Here is a 23,477-nt window from a genome sequence, read left to right as displayed (position 1 = left end):
AAAAGACATCTAAATGTTTATGTACTCCAACTTTGGGAATAAGAATGGTTATAAGGTGAATTTCCAGCACAGAATCACCTGGGTTATTCAGAGGATCACTATGATAATAAAGTAGTATAGGAAGCACTTTATCAGCAGCTGAAGCTCATAAATAGAACTGTAACATGAAACTTCGCTAAAGCCCAACAAGGCCAATGTTTCAAGGTTTCGACCAAGAGTGGCCAGTGTTTGACATACTAACTAGGGATACAGTTACATTTTCATCTAATAATTTGGAATCCAGTGATTTAGGACAACAGAAGCTTCTTCAGAGGACCAGCAGCTTGGATTTGACTACCAGCAGCTTCATGGGGTCTCCAAACACCACCTGTGTCAATCCAAAAACAAAACCAGATGAGATGAATGAAGAGACCACATTGTACCTATTCTTTCTCACTAAAATGATCACTCTGTCTGGAACTTTCTACCTTCTTGATAATTATATAGCAGTATCTTTCAATGGAAGAGCTTCAGCATTTTGGGTGGGACTATTCTATTAGGTGGCCAAATTTTCTGCAGGATACTTAATGTCCCAAGCTCTGCTTTCCAAATGGTATTGCTGCCCCTAGCCACCGTGACAACAAAAACCAACACATTTTAAGATTTCAGTGCAGAACTTATTTTAAGAAGCCAAATGCAGTCAAAACAAACAACAAAACACATGCTTATTTATGTTCACTTGTATCCTATCCTTGATTTTAAGTTTTTAATTCAGTTAACATACAGTGTTATATTAGTTTCAGGTGTACAATATAGTGACTCAATACTTCCATACATCACTTGGTGCCCATCAGAACCGGTGCACTCCATAATCCCCATACCCTATTTCCCTCATCTCCACCGCCCCCTGCTTTCCCCTCTGGTAACCATCAGTTTATTCCCTATAGTTCAGAGTCTGTTTCTTGGTTTGCCCCTTTTTCTCCTCTTTGCTCATTTGTTTTGTTTCTTAAATTCCACATGTGAGTGACATCATATGGTATTTGTCTTTTTCTGACTGAGTTATTTCACTTAGCATAATACTGACACAGTTTATTCTAAATGTTACCTGTCATACATTCCCTTTTATGTGTCAAAGGGCCACAAGTGCTTTCCTAAGAACAAGAGAAGTGAACTCTTAAGATGCACTATCTACAGCTGATAGCTGAGCACAGGAAGATGTATGCAAAATACAGTGACCTTTGGCCATGTGCCCTCCCCAACCTGTTTCCTCATTTGATTTTATTTATTTAAGTAATCTCTGCACCCACTGTGGGGCTTGAACTCATGACCCCAAGATCGAGAGTCACATGCTCCTCCAACTGAGCCACACAGGTGCCCCAAAATAGACTTTACTATTTTAAAATAGGCTCTATGCACAACGTGGGGCTTGATCTCACAACCCCACGATCAACAGTCGTGTGCTCTTCTGACTGGGCCAGCCAGTCAGCCTGTGTTTCCTCATTTGAGAAAGAGAAAGATTGGACTAAATCATATCAGGCATCGAAGCTGTGTTATAGGAGTGGAGCCTCATAAGAAACGAAGTGAGAGAATGCTGAGAATATAAAAATGTTTTCAGAGTCTAAAGTGGGAGGACAACTGGAATTAACTTACGAAAGGATTTGATGATAGATTCTAATTATGTTTTCGTTAATTAAAAAACAAGCCCCAAACTGAAGTAAATCCAATGTAAGGTATGTATAACTAAATCACACAAACGCAGAGTGTTTATAACCCACTTTGACAAGAAAAAAGGCCAAAGGTGGGGAACAAAAGCTTCAGGACATAAACTTCAGCTCTCCATCTCCCCACTCCCTCAGTGTGATCCAAGAATAGATGTTTGCTTGCAAAGATTCCAGAATGGGTCGAGAGAACAGCAAATCATTTGACCCAATGCTCATCATTATATATGAATGACTGCAGATAGAATGTGGAATGTCATCGAGTAAAACTAGGGGAGAAATTCACTTTATTAATACCACCTTGTACCACTATTACAGTATTGTCTTTGCCTCTAAAAATGGTGCTACTCCAGATAGATGGTTGGTCAAGCTTGTAGCAGTGCTTCTCAACACACACACCACACACCCATCCACACACCCCCAACAGCAGGGTGGGCATGCTGGGGTGTGGCACTGAAGGCTCTCATACAAAGGATTCACTTGAAATCCATCTCAATTATTGTGTGCGCTGCAGTATATACCATATACAGGTTTCCTCCCATCTGAAAGAATGTTCCTATGAAACCTTTTGTAAGCAGAAATGCCGCAAGGTGAAGAAGCAATTAACTACTATCAACTCATATGGAAAAATTTTTGAGTGTTCCCAGACCCCCAAAATAACCTCTTAGGCTTTTCTTTTACCTTAGAATATATCTTGCTAATGGATGTGTAAAATAATATGAGAGAAAGCACAGATGCTCGCAGACACAGTGCAAAGCTATGGCGGCTGAATGCTGAGTGCAGCTCTCAGGAAGGAGTTTGACGGAGCCACTGTCCCTGTGCAGGGTGCATGCTGCCTCTCAAACAGCTCACTCCAAGACAAACGCTGAAGGCTGTTTTTGCATTTTGCCTTTTTTTTTGTAAAAGTGAAAAGTCTCTTTGCACTACTTTCAGTTAATGCAAACAGGTAGTAATGCAGGTCTTTCATAAACTACATTTGGCATAATGTTAAGTTTTGAAAAATGAGTGATACCTCTATTCATATTCACATGTGTATTTTTCAAAAAAAACTGACCATTCAGGACACTGAGTGATGTTTATCCCATCTTTACAAACCCCAGTTGGAGAGGTATAAATTTACACTATAACCAAAGGACTGGACTGTACCTTTCATTAAAGAGATGTATTTGTCAACAGAAGGTGTTCAGAGTATTTTCTTGGCCAGGACTGTTAAATCCTTCAATCAAGTTTTTGTTACAGTCATCCAGGCTGAGATTTTCACTGGATCGCTTGGGGTACATGGGCGGGCCAGTGAAATCTAGGAGATCTTGAAGTGCTCGGGCATTACCAGTTCCATTTTGGTCCAGAGACACCCCAGGAATCATTTCACTTACTGGTGAAAATTCTGGGATGGAGATAAGCTCTTCCTTTGAAACAGGACTGGGATGGGGGGAAGGGAGGGACAGTGAAGGAGGGAGGCAGAGAAAAATATGAAAATTAATTCTATTTACAATATTCTGTTACACTACTTTTCGAGAGAAGATGGATTTAGAGACAAAGCTGGTGTGAAACACACTATAAAAAACACAAGTTAGTTCAAATCTGAGACATTGAGAGATAGAAGCCCCCCTCCCAAGGGAAAACAAGGGAAGTGGACTGGGCAGGGCTGTGAAGGCCAAGCTCACACTGCCCACAGGAAGAAAGAAAATAAAAACCACAGGTACCAGCACTCTACTGCAGAGAAGCCAACCACTTCCAAAACCTTCAAAATGGGAAACCCAAACAGAAAGCAAATGTTAGAAGTTAAAACAGAGCTGAGGAAGGGCCCTAATCAGCACCAGGGTTCCTGGTGCTGTTTCTCTTTAGCAGTGCTACCTTGGACAAGCTGTTTTTTCTCCCTGCCAGCCGCAGTTTCCACTGCTGTACAACGAGATGAACAATCATTTCTCCCTATCGGGGTTCCTGTGAGCATGACGTGGTCATACTGAGGAAGTCTGTGCAGCCTGCAGTAAATGTTCAGTTTAGGTGGGGGCCATTGTTAAGAAGGACCCCACCATGCACCCAGTCACCTGCAGAGCAAATCTCTCCCATGCTCCCTCTCTAAAGTGAGGCCCCACTCTACCCTGACTTATCTAGCTCCTGCCCAGTGGGTATGGCTCTCTCTCTCTCTTCAACCTAGAGATGGAAGAAGGAGTTTCATAGCTGGGTCAACCACAGGCCTAGCTCAGATGAGGTGGGCTGGGATGTGAGGTCCTGACCCTGGGGGTCTTTCTTAATAGCCAGAGTAAGGTTGCTGCCAAGTTTGTCTGTTCTTTTCTTCCTTGATAAGATCTGAGAGAAGAATCTACAAAAACCAGGTGAACTGAAGAAACTGAGAAAATCCATTTCCCTCATACTCAACCTAGTTACAAGGCAGTAGAAGACCTAACACCACTTGTGGTGGCTGGAGCCTGGACAAACTGCCCCATCAGCAGAAGCACCCACCCTATCTCCACCTTGCCTCACCTCCATTCCCTGGCCTTCAACAGCTGGTCAGATCGTGAGGAGGAGAAAATGCTACAAGCTTGGGTGCAACCTCCAAGAGTCACCTTTCTTTAAATGCAGAGGTGGCCACAGGAGAACTCAGAGTACACACTGAGCCCCTTCACTTTCTTGAACCCTGGCTGATGCTGTGTCTTATCGTCTTCCCCACACCCAGAGACATAAGGAATAAGTAGAGGTAGGTTCAACACGGGGAGGGGGAGAGATGCTGTGTTAATGTTTAAGATGCCTCTGCTGTTTCACCCTAGGGCCTAAGCAGATGGACAGCAATGGAGGCAAGGGTTGTCTCCATAGAATTTGCTCTACTGGTGATGGGGTGCTGGACCCTGGGTTTGTACATATCTGGCTTAAGGCCAGGGTGCACAAGCTAGGACATTTACAATCACTGTGCCCTAGGAAAGACCCTCCTCCCCAGACCCCACCCCCAAAGAGAAAGCTGAGAATTCACAGCCAAGGAGAAAAGGTTAACCTCTGGCCACCTGGAGCTCTGGCAGAACTTTTGTAAAACACTGTCACTGCTTCCTGGCTCAGATAGCTGCCCCCACTCCAATTGCCCTGCCCAAGGCTCTCCGTTTCAGTGTCTCTGTCTCAACCACATGCTAACTGAATTTGCCTTTTGTCTGAGATTAATTTGCCAGGTGAATTGTTTAAGATTTTAGTATCTGGAATCAGATTAGATCTTTTATCAAGTCTCCAATGACAAGACTACTTAAACATAAGACACTGGACACAGTGAGTCCTGTTGGTGCCCCACTCAGACCCCACTGATGTGTAGGCGCATCCGTCTCCCAGCTGCACAGAGAGCTGGCTGCTAATAGCTCATAGTTGCCACCCTTTCTCTGGACAACTGCCTTTGGCTGACAGGAGTCCTACGCCCACAGAAGTTACAACTGCATCCCTACCTTGGGTGACCACACTCAATGGCTGATGGGTAGAGTGGCACGAAGGCTGCCTCCCTTAATCAGACCACCCTCTAGTGGAAATTCATCCTCCAGAGCTCCCATAGGACCAGCTAAAACAGAATCCTTGCTTAGTGACTTCCCCTGCTTCATACTCCTTCCCACCCTCCACTTGCTTGTGAGAACTCTTTCCCGATAAATCCCATGCCTTAGAGTACCTGTCTCAGGCTCTACTTCTAAAGAACCTGACCCAACACACTAATATACCACTGATAGCTTTTGTGAATGGCAATCGAACCTCCTTTAGTTGATTTAGGTATGTAAAAGATGAAAAAAATCAACAAAGAGGCAGTGGAAGTGTTTGGAGAAGAGATGAGGCTCACATGCAAAATAAACCAGCTTACCTCACATCCATAGACTGAACTTCTTCAGTTGAGTCATCCAGGCTGTTTGATTTCCCATCAAGGGTGTCTAGATGAACAAGTCCCCCAACTGGTTTAAGCCCATTAGAGAAAACGTCTCGAGGAAAAGTTTCTGGGGCAGTACGCCCCACACCATTAACTTCCTGGCAGGTGTTCAACCCATTTATTTCTGATTGAGAACACAAAGTCATTCTGTTAATCATAAAATACCAGAACAATGAAATAGCAGGGGAAATATATATTGAGACAATTAATTTAATCCTCTGCTTTACCAACAGTCCAACATCCTTTTGCAAAAAGAACCCGATGTCATCAGCTTCAGAGAGAAAAGAAGACAAATGACATCATCAGTGTCTGTGCAGGGCTCATGACCCACCCAGGAGGCTTGGTGTCATATACTGTGCAGGTCCCCAGGCTCTGTGTAGCATTTTCTTGGGCCCCAAGGCAAAGGAGAGATGTAGAGTACCTCTGAGATGGACATGCCTTTCTGACTTTGGCTGCCATGATATATTCACATCTAAGGAGGGGTTTTCTTTGAGAGAGAGAGAGAGAGAGAGAGGGAGAGATGGAGGGAGGGAGAGGGAGGAAGAGCGCAGAAAGAGAGAGAGCATGAATGAGAATCCCAAGCAGGCTTCACACTCAGTGAAGAGTCTGATGTGGGGCTTGATCCCATGACCCTGGGATCATGACTTAAGCCTGAATCAAGAGTTGGGACAGTCAACCAACTGAGCCACTCAGGTGCCCCTCACATCTAATGAGTTTTAAGTATACATGAGAGAGAAGAGCTGGACTGTCCAGCTCTCCTGTGTGGAAGACAGGAGAAACCACTGTAGAATAGCAGAATCGGTTCTGAATAGAACCTGATCAGCTGTTAACCTCCCTGGAAACTAGCATGGGACTCCAGGTGGCCGGCTTCCTGTGCTGGGACTATTAAAGTAACCGAAGACCCCAGAGCTTTCTGAATGGACCTGACAGACCTGTACTGGAGATGGAGACTCCCCCAGGAGGAAAACTACACAGTGCCCTTACAGGAATAATGTTCTTAAGACCCATGGGTGTTCATCCCCGCAGGAAGTGCTTTGAGCCCTCACCTGCTGAAAGGAAGAACCCAAGAACCAGCCCTCACACTCACCTATTTTGTTCGGGACAACTGGTTTTGTCTTATTTTCCACACACACAGGCAAGTGAAGCTCTACTTTTGGGTCTTCTTTCTAAAAACAGAGGGAAGGATGACTTTACATACAAAGACAAGCACTTTTGAAAAGCATCAAAGGATATTCAGAACTGTGCTGAACCATCTGCCTATTCCATGCTAATTCTTTGAATCTTCTGGGCTTATTACAAGTTAACTGTATTTCCCTTATCAATATGTCACCATTTTCTTTTTTATTCATGGACTACTGTGCCTCTCTCTGCATCCACAACCCAACTCCTCAAATTTTTTATTACCACCCTGTCTCTGAAACTCCTCTCTTAGACTCCTCTTTCCATCCAAGTACCTGTAGCCTCCTTAATCTAGCCAGGAACAAAGCAGGAAGAGTTCGTTTTTTTCTGGCTGTTCCTCTCCAAGACCTACAATTCCACTGAACATACTGTGCCATTCTCCTCAGTCCATAAACTATCAAAATGGCACTCTGAACACCTACCTTCACTTCTGGAGACACATCACTCTTCCTTGTTCTCTTCATGATTTCATCTATTCTCTGGAAACCAAAAAGGACCAGGTAAGAGGACTATAATACCAAATGAACATAAAAGCAGCTGGGTCTATATGTGATTTTACATATCTCAGAAAACTCGTAAGAGAGAAATGTCAGAAGAGGATAATGAGTACAGAAAGGTTTCCATTGGTTTTGCAGATACACACCTCTGCCCTATGGACAAGGTCAAATGCTTGAAAAGTGAACTAGTATTTGGAATCGACATTCAGTTTATATCCCACCTTTTTCCTTCCTCTCCTTAGGTTACCTAAAAACAACAGATCACTACCTGCCATTCTAGAGGACCACCCTAGAGAAAGTGAGGGTGAGGTGCAGGTCATGAAGGGATGCCAGAGATTGATCTCCTAGCTCCCAGACCTAATTCAGTACAAAGCTTAGGCTGGATCTAGGACACCACGGGAATGGAGCTTTATTTATAATCAGCCTCCTTAAACCCAACTTTATCCCTAATTACATTAAATGTAAATGGACAAAAGCACCCCAATGAAAAGCCAAAGGCCATCAAACTGGATTCAAATAACAAGTCCTAACTTTATGCTGTTTACAAGAGACATATTTGTAAGGAAACACATAGGTTCAAAGTAAAAGGATGGACAAATATTTACGATGCAGACAGTGAACATAAAAAGGCTGACAAAGTGGAAAAAAAAAGTCTGACAAAGTGGACTTTAATACAATTATTAATGGAGATAGAGATATACTAATGATAAAAGGGTCAATTTAACAGGAGAATTTAATAATCTGAAATATGTATTCACCTAACAGTAGAGCTTCAAAACGTTTAAAACAAAAGTTGATAGAACTGGAAGGAGAAATGGATAAATACATAATCACAGAGAGAACTTTTAACACTCTTCTCTCAGTTACTAAGAGAACAAGATGACAGAAAACCAACAAAGATACAGAAGATGTGAACAGCACTATCAACAAATTTGACCTAATTAGACAATTCTAAGATCACTCTACCAAACAACTGCAGAACAGAACTGGATTGATTTCCTGTTCCTGCCTCACCCTAACTCCTCCTGATCCTGAGCCCTTACCTTCTTCCTCTCCAGGCGCTCCTGCTCAATCTGCAGCATGATCTGTTCTCTTTCTAGACGCATCTGTTTAGCTGCCTCCTTGGCCTTTGCTTCTGCTGCTTCCTTCTGATAGAAATAGGGAAACCAAGGCATAAACTTTACTAAGCTGAGAAAACACTGTAGTGGGATTCCCTGGGATATGCACGTGTTCTTCTACCTTATCAGCTACCTCAAAGTAGATGCTGTTCCAATATTCAGTGTGGATTTACACAGCCTGCTCTATGATGTAGTAGACACGGCTGGGCCTCACTCATATACTCTGGGTCCATCATGCAAATTACCTGCAGACAGTTTCCATACTGCCTGCCAAGGTCTTTCTGTGTCTGAGGGTAGTCTCTGGCCATGTGCACATGGCTAGGTGTTTCAGAAAGTTAATTACCCAAGGAGTGACCTTCAACCATGAGAGATAGAAGTTGGCAGATAAACAATCCAGTTTCCTCACCCCTTAGAGAGACAATTCTAAGGCATATTCCACAGTCTCTGGGAGAGTCCCAAAGGCATTAGCTCCCAGTGGTCCACAGTAAGCCACTCATCAGTGCACTTATACTGGCTTTCCTCTCACTCTCCTACCAGCTTCCTGGGATCTTCTCCCAAATAAACTCCTGGCACCCAAATTCTCATCCCAGGATCTTCCTTCTGGGGAATGTGAACTGACATACAGCAAACATTACAAACTTCACTTTTATTGCCCAAAGTAACTCATACTTAATAACCATCCCAGTTAGTTTAAGAGAAAACTTCAAGCAAACATTATGAATCATTCAAATTTAACTAATTTTACCTAATATTAACTAAAGCTCTTGAGGAGAGTCCATATGAAGACTTATACTATACCTGCTTTTCAATCATGGCTTTTTCTTGCTTTTCTTTTTCTTGTTTTTCCTTTTCTTGCTCTTCTTTTAACAACAGCTCCTCCTTGGCCTTCCTCTTAGCCTCCTCTTCTGCCTTTCTTTTTTCTTCCTCTTCCTGCCGTTTCTTTTCCTCCTCCTGCTTACGGGCTTCCTCTTCTAGGCGAAGCCTTTCCTCCTCTGCCTTTCTTTTCAATTCCTCTCTCTCCAGCCTTTTGAGAACATAACTGTTGTTAGAAGATGATGACATGCTCAAAAGGCAAACTGCCAAAGAACTGTGTGCCAACAGGAGAGCATAACACACGGCACACAGACGTGTGAACTTGAATTAGCATCCACTCAAGAAATTGACTCATCCTTCCCGGAAAGCAACTTCAGTCTATACGTTATAAAAAAAATTAACCAAGGTTGACTTTAAATTCTGTTATACAAAGAGTAATGATGTACTGATTTGAGAACACACCATAATGAAGACATAAATGCTCCCTAGTCAATCTACAAATGACCACAGTCCCACCATTCTTACTTAATGACAATTCTTTGAAAAACTAAGTGAAATATTTAAACCTAATTGAAGCTGAAAAAAACTAGAAATGTCTCAATGGCTACAACTGTGCCAGTTGGCAACTTAAAGAGCAGTGACTACGTGCTCAATAAGTTTACTTTGGGTTCTAACTGCTGTGTTAGTTCTGAAGCGGCAAGTAGAAGAAAGTATTCAACAGAACTCTTATATTTAATATAGAAATTCAAACATCTATTTCTCATTTGTATTACCAATATTTAAAAATCTTTTAGCTTTTATTCATTGCTATATGAAAATTAAATGACATTTAGACATTTTTCATCCACAGACGAACAGTTGATGATATAATGCTAAAGAGCTCCAAGCAGTGAGGGAAAACCCTATGAAGTCTAAGCAGTTGTTTTTACATTTCTAACATTCTTCCTAGTCACAAGTGTGTCGCTTTCCTCATCTATGAAAAAATGCGAGTAATCATACTCATCTTGCAGTGTGTTACTGAATGACAATGTGACATATGGGCAAGATCAAGACTGTACCTGATTGTACCACTCACTGTGTGCCCCTTCCTTGGAAAGTCACTCAACATTTCTGATGCCCGTTAAAAAAAAATAAAACAGGAATAGCTATACTACTGGGTCCATGACATCATTGTGAGAACTAAATGATATAATGTAAGGGAAGCACTTGGCACAATACCTGGCCCTAAGAAGATTCTCAAATGCACGCCCTTGTAAGCATATCTATAAATCTGTATACTTTTCAGACATCACCTTTATACAAAAGCAGGGGTCACTAACTTACTGGGGTATTGTTACATTTTTATAAAAAGTCAGGACTTAAAAAGGATATCCTGCAGGAACTGTGGAGGCAATTAGCCTATATGTCACCAAAGAAATATTTACATTTTTTTTTTAAATTTTTTTTAACGTTTATTTATTTTTGAGACAGAGAGAGACAGAGCATGAAGGGGGGAGGGGCAGAGAGAGAAGGAGACACAGAATCGGAAGCAGGCTCCAGGCTCTGAGCCGTCAGCCCAGAGCCCGACGCGGGGCTCGAACTCACGGACCGCGAGATCGTGACCTGAGCTGAAGTCGGACGCTTAACCGACTGCGCCACCCAGGCGCCCCTTACATTTTTTTAACGTTTATTTATTTTTGAGAGAGAGAGTGAGCATGAGTTGGGGAGGGGCAGAGAGAGGGAGACAGAGGATCCAAAGAAGGCTCTTCACTGTAAGCACAGAGTCTGATGTAGGGCTCAAACTCACAAACTGTGAGATCATGACCTGAGCTGAAATCAAGAGTCGGATGCTTAAATGACTGAGCCACCCAGGCGCCCCCACCCCGCCCCCACCAAAGAAATATTTTAAAAGGTAAAGAGATACTTAGAGACATTAGCCCAGGACTATAATAGTATGTAACATATTCTATATTTGCCAAGACTGTGATGCCTAAAAGCACTGCTGGAACAATGGAAATTATTAACAAATATTCTAGGGAACTCTGGCCAAGAGCATTATGGGGCCTAATCAGAAAGAAACTCCAGTTCTTAGATTCCTCAATGGAAGACTAAGTATGTCTAACACAAGATTATCAAAATGTCAATAACAAAGTTTATCCTAAGATTAAACAGGACACTATTTTAGTTCCTAACCCTCACCTGATGAGATGGTTTTAATTGTCCCCAAGGAACTAATACATAAAGGATACAGTGTTTATGAATTAATGCACAAGCTACTTCATCTTTAGCTTCAGGATCTGAAAAGCGTTCTGTTTCTTCTGTTTCACCATGAGGACTTCAGAGGTGCCCAATGCATACACAAACAGTAAGTAACACATCCCCTTGGCTCCAAAGTCTCCATAATCTCTATCATTATGCACAACACACATTCCTCCTCCCCACAGGCCCATTAGCTCTACCTTGTCCCTCCTGTTACAGACAGAATACCCTCCATTAACCAAACTCTGCTTTCTCCAAATTAGGTCAAAACTAGCTTCCCACGTGAAACCGAGTCCCTCAATATCCTCTCCAAGGATGAGTATTCTTTATCTGCTTAAAAAAACAGACAACATGGATTTGGTCATTTCTCCACAGTCATGCTGCTGCAGACTGCCCCACCCCCTTGCCCTTGCCATCATTACCAAGTTCCTTCTGGAGTTCACAACTCCAGAACTGCATGCAGTTCTCTCACCCCTCTGTTTTTATTCCTGTCACCTACTCCAAACCCATCCCCCTTCCTTGCCAGGGAGAAAGTACCAAAAACCTATGCATCATGGTCATCATTCAACATTTAGCAGATGCATCCTTTATCCCTGTCACTGGCCGCTGGTGAGGGTCTTGCACATCTCTGATACATGCTCAGCCTTGAACTACTTACTCCATCTGTGGACAAGGATGGGGGTTTTGCTATTCTCTCCTGTGTGCTTAAAAGTTTTCATTAAAAAAACAAAAAACAAAAAACAGGCCTTCCTAAAGAAGGAAGAAAGAGCTCAGATACACAACCTAACCTTACGCCGTAAGGAGCTGGAAAAAGAACAGCAAATAAAACCCAAAACCAGCAGAAGACAGGAAATAATAAAGATTAGAGCCGAAATTAATGCTGTCGAAACCAAAAAAAAAAAAAAAAACAAAAACCAGTAGAACAGATCAATGAAACCAGAAGCTGGTTCTTTGAAAGAATTAACAAAATTGATAAACCACTAGCCAGTTTGGTCAAGGAAAAAAAGGAAAGGACCCAAATAAGTAAAATCAAGAATGAAAGAGAAATCACAACCAACACAACAGAAATAAAAACAATAATGAGAGAATATTATGAGCAATTATATGCCAATAAAACGGGCAATCTGGAAGAAATGGACAAATTCCTAGAAACATATACACTACCAAAACTGAAACAGGAAGAAATAAAAAATTTAAACAGACCCATAACCAGTAAGGAAATCAAATTAGTAATGAAAAATCTGCCAAAAACAAGAGTCCAGGACCAGATGGCTTTCCAGGGGAATTCTACCAAACATTTAAGAGTTAACACCTATTCTCTTGAAACTGTTCCAAAAAATAGAAATGGAAGGAAAACTTCCAAATTCTTTCTATGAAGTCAGCATTACCTTGATTCCAAAACCAGATAGAGACCACACTAAAAAAGAGAACTATAGACCAATTTCCCTGATGAACGTGGATGCAAAAATCCTCAACAAGATATTAGCCAACTGGATCCAACAATACATTAAAAAAATCATCCACCACGACCAAGTGGGATTTATACCTGGGATGCAGGGCAGGTTCAATATCCGCAAAACAATTAACGTGATTCATCACATCAATAAAAGAAAGGACAAGAACCATATGATCCTCTCAATAGATGCAGAGAAAGCATTTGACAAAATACAGCATCCTTTCTTGATAAAAACCCTCAAGAAAGTAGGGATAGAAGGATCATACCTCGAGATCATAAAAGCCATATATAAACGACCCAACGCTAATACCATCTTCAATGGGGAAAAACTGAGAGCTTTCCCTCTAAGGTCAGGAACAAGACAGGGATGGCCACTCTCGCCACTGTTATTCAACATAGTATTGGAAGTCTTAGCCTCTGCAATCAGACAACACAAAGAAATAAAAGGCATCCAAATCGGCCAAGAGGAGGTCAAACTTTCACTCTTCGCAGATGACATGATACTCTGTATGGAAAACACAAAAGATTCCACCAAAAAACTGCTAGAACTGATTCATGAATTCAGCAAAGTTGCAGGATATAAAATCAATGCACAGAAATCGGTTGCATTCCTATACACCAACAATGAAGTGACAGAGAAATCAAGGAATCGATCCCATTTACAGTTGCACCAAAACCCATAAAATACCTAGGAATAAATCTAACCAAAGAGGTGAAAAATCTATACACGGAAAACTATAGAAAGCTTATGAAAGAAACTGAAGAAGACACAAAGAAATGGAAAAAGATTCCATGCTCCTGGATAGGAAGAACAAATATTGTTAAAATGTCGATACTCCCCAAAGTAATCTACATATTCAGCGCAATCCCTATCAAAGTAACACCAGCATTCTTCACAGAGCTAGCACAAATAATCCTAAAATTTGTATGGAACCAGAAAAGACCCCAAATAGCCAAAGCAATCTTGAAGAAGAAAACCAAAGCAGGAGGCATCACAATCCCAGAATTCAAGCTATACTAGAAAGCTGTAATCATCAAGACAGTATGGTATTGGCATAAGAATAGACACTCAGATCAATGGAACAGAATAGAGAACCCAGAAATGGACCCACAAACGTATGGGCAACTAATCTTTGACAAAGCAGGAAAGAATAGCCAATGGAATAAAGACAGTCTCTTCAGCAAGTGGTGCTGGGAAAACTGGACAGCGACATGCAGAAGAATGAACCTGGACCACTTTCTTACACCATACACAAAAATAAACTCGAAATGGATGAAAGACCTCAATGTAAGACAGGAAGCCATCAAAATCCTCGAGGAGAAAGCAGGCAAATACCTCTTTGATCTTGCCCGCCCGCAGCAATTTCTTACTCAACACGTCTCTGGAGACAAGGGAAACAAAAGCAAAAATGAACTACTGGGACCTCATCAAAATAAAAAGCTTCTGCACAGCGAAGGAAACAATCAGCAAAACTAAAAGGCAACTGACAGAATGGGAGAAGATGTTTGCAAATGACATATCAGATAAAGGGCTAGTATCCAAAATCTACAAAGAACTTCTCAAACTCAACACCCAAAAAACAAATAATCCAGTGAAGAAATGGGCAAAAGACTTGAATAGACACTTCTCCAAAGAAGACATCCAGACGGCCAACTGACACATGAAAAAATGCTCAACATTACTCATCATCAGGGAAATACAAATCAAAACCACAATGAGATACCACCTTACACCTGTCAGAATGGCTAACATGAACAACTCAGGCAACAACAGACGTTGGCGAGGATGCGGAGAAAGAGGATCTCTTTTGCATTGCTGGTGGGAATGCAAGCTGGTGCAGCCACTCGGGAAAACAGTGTGGAGGTTCCTCAAAAAACTAAAAATAGAACTACCCTATGACCCAGGAATTGCACTACTAGGCATTTATCCAAGGGATACAGGTGTGCTGTTTCGAAGGGACACATGCACCCCCATGTTTATAGCAGCACTATCCACAATAGCCTAAGTATGGAAAGAGCCCAAATGTCCATCAATGGATGAATGGATAAAGAAGATGTGGTATATATATACAACAGAGAATTACTCGGCAATCAAAAAGAATGAAATCTTGCCATTTGCAACTACGTGGATGGAACTGAAGGGTATTATGCTAAGTGAAATTAGTCAGTCAGAGAAAGACAAAAATCATATGACTTCACTCATATGAGGACTTTAAGAGACAAAACAGATGAACATAAGGGAAGGGAAACAAAAATAATATAAAAACAGGGAGGGGGACAAAAGAGACTCATAAATATGGAGAACAAACTGAGGGTTGCTGGAGGGGTTGTGGGAGGGGGAAAGGGCTAAATGGGTAAGGGACATTAAGGAATCTAGTCCTGAAATCATTGCTTCACTATAAACTAATTTGGATGTAAATTTTAAAAAATAAAAAATAAAGTTAAATTATAAAAAACAAAAACAAAAAACTTCATCTTCCACATCTGAACTTCCCCTTCTTTGATCTGCCCTCAACTTGTCCTTCAGCACCTTCTCTCCTGACCTGCCCAGAGGAGTGCTGCATGGTCACTTGCATCCGTTCCCTCTTCTCTCGCAGTGTCCCAGGCCTCTGACCTCCTTCTGAGCATTGTGGGGCTGGCATGGAAGCCACTCTGCTGCTCAGTTCCAAGCCTGGGTGGCCTCCCTGACCATTTGTGCCCCTCCTGGACTGCCAGCATTCATGAGAGTAAGGCCCACACAAGGCTGACTGGCCAGCTGGTCCTGGCCTCAGCTGCCACTCCAACCTTTTACCCTCATTTCTCAGATCCTTGTGGAAACAGTCTGAACTTCTACCTTTTCTCAGTCTCAGTCTTCAACATCCTCTTTAGTTGATGGCATCACCAACCACTTTCAGACAAGATTGGGGTTACCTGATCTGGGCTTCCTTATCTTCTCTTCTCTGTGGCACTACTGGTCAGAAAATTTCCCCTTTCTTCCTCTGCTTAGATGTGAAAGACTATAAATGCCACCACTTGTGCTATGAATCCCACGGCCTCCAGCACCTGTGTTCCTCTCACTATCCCCCTCTCTTCCTTTCATCAGCTCACCCTTAAACATGTGCTTTTCCATGGCCGGCAAACACTCAGGTCTTAAGCATCCCAAACAACTCTCCTCCACCCCCTCCCCCCTCCGCTCACAGCCTCCTAACATGCCACTGATGTTCAGAGCCTCTGCCCTCTCACCTCCAAGCTGGCTCATGTCTCCACCCTTCTCCATGGTTTCCCTCTAAAATCTCAGCTCGTCTTTTAACCTTGAGACCAACAGCCTTTCCTCAATCTTAGCATATTGTGCAGGTACAGACAGCATTAAATGTCCCTCCTGCAAGACCTTGCCACAGCCCTGCATGTGTGAGGCTGTGTCGCCCTAGCTCTCCCTTCCTGCCTCGACTGTTGCTGTATCCATCACCACTGTTCTCCAGTCCCAGGCTGTCTGGTACTTTCCTTTCTCTCTACCCACATGGTGCTATGCAAAGCTTCCTATCTGGCAAGAGAGAGGAAAATCAGTTTGGGGTCAAGGGTATTGCTCTTATTTTTACCTACGCCCCAGGTGTTGACTCCATTTCCCATCACGTGGATATTTCACGGGCACTTTAAACTTGATTTATATAAAATCAAATGGATAGGGGTACCTGGGTGGCTAAGCTGGTTAAGCATCTGACTCTTGATTTCAGCTCAGGTCATGATCTCATGGTTCATGAGATAGAACCTCGAGTCAGGCTCTGTGCTGACAGCATGGAGCCTGCTTGGGATTCTCTCTCTCCCTTGCTCTTGCGTGCATGGGCTCACTCTCTCTCTCTCTCAAAATAAGTAAGTAAACAATAAAAAAAACCCAAATGGATAGTTGTTGTCCTCTAAAACCAATTCCTTCTGTCCTTCATTTATCTTTTATTGGGTGTACCATTCTCCTAAGTCCTTAGAATCAAACGCTAGCATTGACTTTGAATGCACCCGTTTCTGTTGATTTGTGCAAGTCTGCAGACTGTAGCTGGACCACCTGTCTTGAATTCACACTCACTTTTCCAGGTCCATCTTCAACATACTGCATTAGCCCTTGCCTTCTCTTAAGCCGTGCCTGCAATGGCTTCTTAGTTGGGCCTCTTTCTCCTTCTCTGCTTTTCTCATACATTTACTGAGTGGCAGTACCAGTGGTCCAAAGACTGTACCCCAGCCTTTTAAAGGTGCATACTAGGGGGAAGCATGCCTATGAACAGAGAAGGCTATGTTAGTCAGCTGAATGGCTGGGCTCAGGAAGGGTAAAGAGTAGGTGAGTTCAGTTCTCTCCCAGGTGCAGGCCAGAAAGGCTACAGAGAGGGAGCAAGGCTTGACCTAGGTCTGGAGAAAGGAAGATGTGTCTGGTGAGAAGAAGCAGGAGTCCACGTGGAGCAAAGGAAAAGCAGAGATGTAGAGGTGTGGCACCACACGATCGGGGCATGTCAGGGAGCTCTGCAGGCTGGTACCCAGGTTGCTGGAGGCAAAGGGACACGTGGTAGCAGGTCATGGCCATGAAGGGTGGGCACCATCATCCTGATGGGTTTAGATGGCCTATGTGGGCAGGGAAATGCTGGTTTATTAAAGGATGGGAGCAGGACAATGACACTTATTTGAGAACAGTCACTGGGGACCCAGTGTAGAGAGTGGACAAACTCCTGCTCTGAGCAGACAGGTCAGCTGGGATGTCACAGACAAAGTCCAGATGAGAAACAACAGGGGCCAGAGCTCAGAGGAGAGGAATGGCTGGAAGGAAAGGGAGAGGAGAGAAATGCCAAAGAGGCAGCCCAGAGAGACCTGACAAGTGACCTTCTGACAAGGTCAAAAAACCTGACATTTGAAAACAAGGAGGAAGGGGAGGAAGGAGTTGAGAGCTGGTGCTGAGACTTCTGATTCTGGTGCCTGGAGAAATGGGAGTACAGAGCTTGTGAAAGGAAAAGGAAGTATGGGAAAAAAACAATAACGTCTACTCTGCACACGTTAATGATGAACTTGAGATGCACATGGGACATACTCAAATGAAATCATAAGGCATTTGGGATGTTCTCTAGACCACTGCTATCCAAGAGAACTTTCTGTGATGAGGGAGATGTTCTAGAGATTTGTTATCCAATATGGTAGCTACTAGCCATGTAGCTATTGAGCACTTAAAATCTGGCTAGTACACCCAAAGAACTGAATTTTACTTCATTTTAGTGAATTTGCATCTTGGTAGCCACATGGGACTAGAGGCTATGGTAGCGGACAGTACAGGCCTAGCAAGACACTGGGCAATAGGCGCAGATTCAGAGGTCACCACTGTATATGTGTTAGAGCCTCCCTTGTACCAGGAAGTACTGAAGGTTTACAAAACAAGATGAAATTAGCTTCAGAAACAGATGGTAAATGAGGCAAAGGGAAAACGAGGGTAGAAGGGAGATGAGGACACAGTTGGTTTAGCACACCAGATGCTCAACATGAAACTGCTGTGTGAAATGTGAGCCAAGGAAAATGGCTGATCAAGAGGGAGGACCGTTGCTCAGGGAGGGCTTGTCAGGTGAAGCTGGCCAAGGAGCAAGGGCTGGGAGCCCAGGCAACAAGTGAGGGGATAAGGGGCAGACAGAGGAGATGGAGAAGGAGAGGCCAAACAAGCAAGGGCAATCTTGACAAGGTCAAAGTCAACATAGAAATGGATTAGGAGTCTGGCAATTAGGAGGAATGATGAGCATGAGGTCTGAACATGAATTGAGGAAATACAGACAGGAAGTACAATCAGTTCTTTCAGGAGCTGGGCTGTACAGGAAATGTGAGAAAGAGAGGATGATCGCTGGTAAGTAAAGAACTTCATCTTCCTAAGCATACTGCCACAAATACGTTACTTCCTGCTCAGAACCTGCAATCACCAAGGCCTGTCATTTGAGGTCCTGAGATTCATCTTTACCTCCTGTGACCTCTCTTCACACATTTTATGGCCCACTCAAACCAGCCCAAAGACACCACTCAACAGAAAGATCTGTCACTGTTGACCAAAAGGCTGGAGGTGGGAAAATCATCAGAAGTACAGAATCTGAAGAAAAGACAAATTAAGACCCCACCCTTAAAAAAAATCAGCAAACCTGTATTTAAAGATCACAAAAGATTTGCCAAGGTCACTTAAGGATGAAGGCTATTCTATTATTTATCACTCTGAATTGAGTACCAGTCTTGAAGTGGTGCAGCATGGCTTGCTTCCTGTAAAGTTAATTCTCTAAATCACACTGGACTGTACTCTGTGATTATCCTGAAAGCTTCCTTATCAATTTAATGATAAAATCTACCTTGTCTTCCAACATGCATTTTTCTCTGAACACAAAGATCAGAAAACGCAGAACTGTCTGTACTCTGACCAAGTGCCCTGGTACTAACAATGCAGTGGTTCTCACACTTTGGTGAGCTACTGAAACAGGATGGGGCCTAGGACTGTGTGTTTCCATTGCCTTCCCTGTACAGTTTTGATACCCCCCCCAAATTTAGGAACCACTGCCATGATGTCTTCTGTCATGCTCCAGGATCGGAGTCCCTGTACTTTGTTGCTTGTGGATAATGATGTCAGCTTCCACCCCATCTAGTGGCCTCTGCTCCAACCCTCCTCCTTCTCACCTGGGGGTGCAAGTTAGGATAGTTTAAGGAAAAAAACATGATTTGGAAAGCAGAATCAAGATCTCTCCATCTGGAACCTTCTGTCTTGAAGGAGAACCTCATTTCATGAACTAAGTCGAACTCCCTTGATAGTTCTATGAGGTCTGGCTGGTTCTAGAGTCCAAGAGGAGAATGGGAAGCCATTGGTAACATTTAGATCCGGGAGCTAGGCAGGAGTTTCCAGGTAGTCTTAAAAGAGCAAAGTTCCATCAATGTTAATTACATCTAGTAGAAGAAGCAGTCTCCTGAATACCTGCCACGCAGACCTATTTTCTGTTAATCTTTTGTCAATACCCAAACTCTAGAAACAAAGGTAAGTTGCTCTTTCTACCACAGTCTTTTTTTTTTTTTATTTGAGAGAGAGGAAGAGAGCCTGAGAGAGTGTGTGTGCATGAGCAGGGGAGAGGGACAGAGGGAGAGGGAGAATCCCAAGCAGGCTCCATGCTCAGCGTCGACACAGGGCTCGAGCCCATGACTCTGGGATCACGACCTGAGGTGAAATCAAGAGTCAGATGCTCAACCAACTGAGCCACCTAGGTGCTCTTCTACCCACAGCCTTTTACAGAAGATAGCAATGAAACTCTGAACAGCCCCATACCTGTCCTGTTCTTCCTTCTCCAGCCGTTCCTGCTCCTCCTGCTCTTTCTGTAGCCGGGCTTGTCGTCTCTTTTCAGCCAGGATCTTTGCAGCCTCTCCTGCATCAGTGGTGCCTGCCGTGGGCTTCCCTGAGGCTGCATCGGAGGAAAAGATCATGGGAAATGAAACAGTGATTGCACTCACATGAGTAAGCTGCCACTTGGAAACAAAAAATCCAACCCAATGGGTCATGGGAAATGCTGCCAGGACAAGCACAATCAGCCACTGACAAGTTGCAATGGGCTGGCTACGACCCTGAATGCATCTCCCAGTGGAGGGTAGTGGAAAGGTGAGGAGGAGAGACATGGTGGCTGGCACAACCCACAGGAGCCACCACAGCAGTGCCACTCTGAGTGAACTCACTGCATCTAGCACAGAAGCTTGAAGGACTGAAGGAAGACCTTCTCTGTGGGAAGTGCAGATGCTAGCTGGATGCAGCTCAACACCCCCATGAGCTTCCAAAGCCATGACCAGTGTCAGTCCCTCCTCCAGGGGACCCGTAGGAGACCGAGGGGAAGGACTCAAGGGCAATGTGCAAGCCCGAGGAAAGAGCATGAGGTCATGAAGTTGTCCCAGGGAAACATCTCCTTCCCTCCCTCCTTCCCTCAAACATGAGATTCCCATGTGGATCCGGGCAGAGAGAGAACTAGCTTGGAAAAGCCAAGCTGCGGGCAGCATCAACAAGAAGGACCTACCTCCACTGCCCTCGGTCTTCCCTCCTGTGGCCAAATGCTTCTCCGTGACATGCTTGTCCACCACGTGCTTCTCTGGGGCTTCTTCCCCATGCAGGCCAGCTGCCTGCTGGGCCAGGGCACCCTCCCTTTCTTTATTGCTCTTCTCTTTCTCTGCTTTCCTCTTGGGTGTTTCCTGGCTGGGAAAGGTGGGAGAGCGGTACTTCACAGGAGACCCTGGGTATGGTGGCTTCACATTCTTTGGAGACTGTGGATATGCTTTTGAAGTTGTCCTGGAAAACCAAAAACATGCCCAGACGATGACTACTGGGCCTGACCAGAGAACCCTCTCTCTGTTCATAAGATGCTTGGTTCCAAAAAGCTGAACACTTTCATCCTTCAAGAAGAACAAATGGAAGGCTTAGCACACACTCAAAAGTCCTCAAAGTACCAACACACTGTAACAGGAACATATGGAATCTACAAGGTATCCCTGGTGGAAGGGACATGATTTTAGGAAGCCCAGCTGGTAATGCCATGTCGTGACCTCATTTAAGTCTGACTGACAATGTAAGGATAAAATGTGAGGCATTGTCCTACCACTTTTCAGTTGAATACTAGGGTTGGATCTGGCTTCAGCATATGGCAATGGATGAGCTGGCTCTTTTTTTTTTAATTGTGGCAAAAAACATGTAACAAAATTTACCATCTTAGCCATTTTTAAGTGTACAGCTCAGTGTCATTAAATACACTCACAAAGTGATGCAACTATCACCACCAGCCATCCCCAAAACTGCATACCCATTAAACACTAACTCCCTATGCCTGCGTCCCTCAGCCTCTAGTAACCACCCTTCTGTTTTCTGTCCGTAGGACTCTTACTATTCCAGATACCTCACAGAAGTGGGATGATATAGTATATGTATCCTTTTGTGTTTGGCTTATTTCACTCAACATAATGTCTTCAAAGTCCCCAGGTTCTTTTTATAAAAAAAACTCACCCATCGCTTCTCGGCCTTTTGGCTAAGATCAAGTGTATAAAAAAAAATTCACCTTTACTGAAATATGATTGATATCCAGTTCCTTTTTAAATGCTGAGGAACAAACTCAGACAAAAGGTGGGGAGAGGAGGTGTCTTTCTTTTGAGGTTATCAGGGTTTAAAAGAATCTCTCCTGTTATTGGAAAGATGTGAAAGCTGAGGACAAGCCTATTGTTACTCAGGGAAATGACACTTTGTTAAAATGCAGGAGCCTATGGGGGAGCCTGGGTGGCTCAGTCGGTTAAGTGTCCGACTTCAGCTCAGGTCATGATCTTGTGGTTCATGAGTTCAAGCCCCGCACTGGGCTCTGTGCTCACAGCTCGGACCCTGGAGCCTGCTTCAGATTCTGTGTCTCCCTCTCTCTCTGCCCCTCCCCTCCTCTTGCTTTGGTCTCCCTCTCTCTCTCAAAAATAAATAAACATTAAAAAAACATTTTAAAAAATGCAGGAGCCTATCTTATGTCTGTTGAAGGAGCTTTGGAAGCTACGTTTACCCAGATGTTTGCTCAAGGAGGTAGCATTTGCAGAGTTCCTTTAGGAAGAACATACAGTAATCTGTATATAAATTATAAATTGTCATTCTTGATCCTGTAGCAGATTGAACCATATGAAACTGCCAATATTCAAGTGTTTTTGATCTATGAAAACAGCAAGAAAAACAGCCATTCAACATAATATTAAAGGCCCATTTATTACCACAGGCTTAAAGAGTTACCTGATCAGATCCTGGTGGTAAGGGAAAACTATGATTAAATCAACACTGTACTTGGTCTTGAGCTGAAAAATCCTCAAGTGGTATGCGGATCAGGTAAGATACAGGCCAGTTTTCCAATGATGCTCTCATGCTAAAATGCCAACTCTGAGTGCCCAGGAAAACATCTTCTCTTAGTAAAAGCCAGACTGAAGGCCACACAATATTGTGATCACCTGACCTGATTAATACAACTTGAACCTGATTTGAAATTTTTTAAAATTTAAATTCTGGTTAACATACAGTGTAGTATTGGTTTCAGGAGTAGAACCCAGTGATTCATCACTTACATATTATACCCAGTGCTCATTCCAACAAGTGCCCTCCTTAATGCCCATCACCCATTTTGCTAAAAAAAATAAAAATAAAAATAAAAATGTCATGGTCATGGAGAAGAAAGGCTGAAGAGCTGTTCAAAGTTAAAGGAGACTAAGGAGACAAAACAACTAAATGCAGTGTGGGAGCCAGTGTTGGATCCCGGACTGGGGAAAAAGTGTTATAAGCGATCTCGCTGGGACAACTAGCAAAAGCTGCATATAGACCATAAATTAAGTAACAATAACATGTCAAAATTAAATTTTCTGATTTTTATAATTGTACTGTGGTTACACAAAAGAACCTCTTCATTCCTGGGGGTAAAGGGTCATGATGTCTTCAACTTACTCTCAAATGTTCTGGGGGAAAAAAATCAGTGTGTGTGTGTGTGTGTGTCTATAGAGAGTGAACGTGAGTGAGTTGGGGGATGGGAATGATAAAGCAAATATGGCTAAACATTAATAGGATGAAAAGCATACAGGAATTCTCTGTTCTAG

General features: G+C 43.2%; 1 protein-coding gene across 12 annotated transcripts in view; it reads right to left on the bottom strand.

The window, feature by feature from the left end:
* Positions 1-209: 209 nt before the first annotated feature.
* Positions 210-23,477, bottom strand: part of MAP7D2 (MAP7 domain containing 2) — a 113,586-nt gene continuing 90,318 nt past the window's right edge. For all 12 annotated transcript variants that reach the window (XM_019431674.2, XM_019431671.2, XM_019431672.2 and 9 more), the window contains 9 exons: positions 20,900-21,168; positions 20,167-20,299; positions 9,176-9,401; positions 8,303-8,407; positions 7,185-7,241; positions 6,671-6,749; positions 5,521-5,707; positions 2,844-3,116; positions 210-367 (listed from right to left, as the gene is read on the bottom strand). In XM_019431674.2, coding sequence (XP_019287219.1) covers positions 2,867-3,116; positions 5,521-5,707; positions 6,671-6,749; positions 7,185-7,241; positions 8,303-8,407; positions 9,176-9,401; positions 20,167-20,299; positions 20,900-21,168 — 1,306 coding nt within the window. In that variant the 3' untranslated portion in view covers positions 210-367; positions 2,844-2,866. The remainder of the gene's footprint in view (positions 368-2,843; positions 3,117-5,520; positions 5,708-6,670; positions 6,750-7,184; positions 7,242-8,302; positions 8,408-9,175; positions 9,402-20,166; positions 20,300-20,899; positions 21,169-23,477) is intronic.

The sequence above is a fragment of the Panthera pardus genome, unplaced genomic scaffold, assembly GCF_024362965.1.
Source record: "Panthera pardus isolate Hobbes unplaced genomic scaffold, ASM2436296v1 HiC_scaffold_27, whole genome shotgun sequence".
NCBI lineage: Eukaryota > Metazoa > Chordata > Mammalia > Carnivora > Felidae > Panthera > Panthera pardus.
Note: the sequence above shows the minus strand (reverse complement) of the source record. Positions and strands in the feature narration are given on the sequence as shown.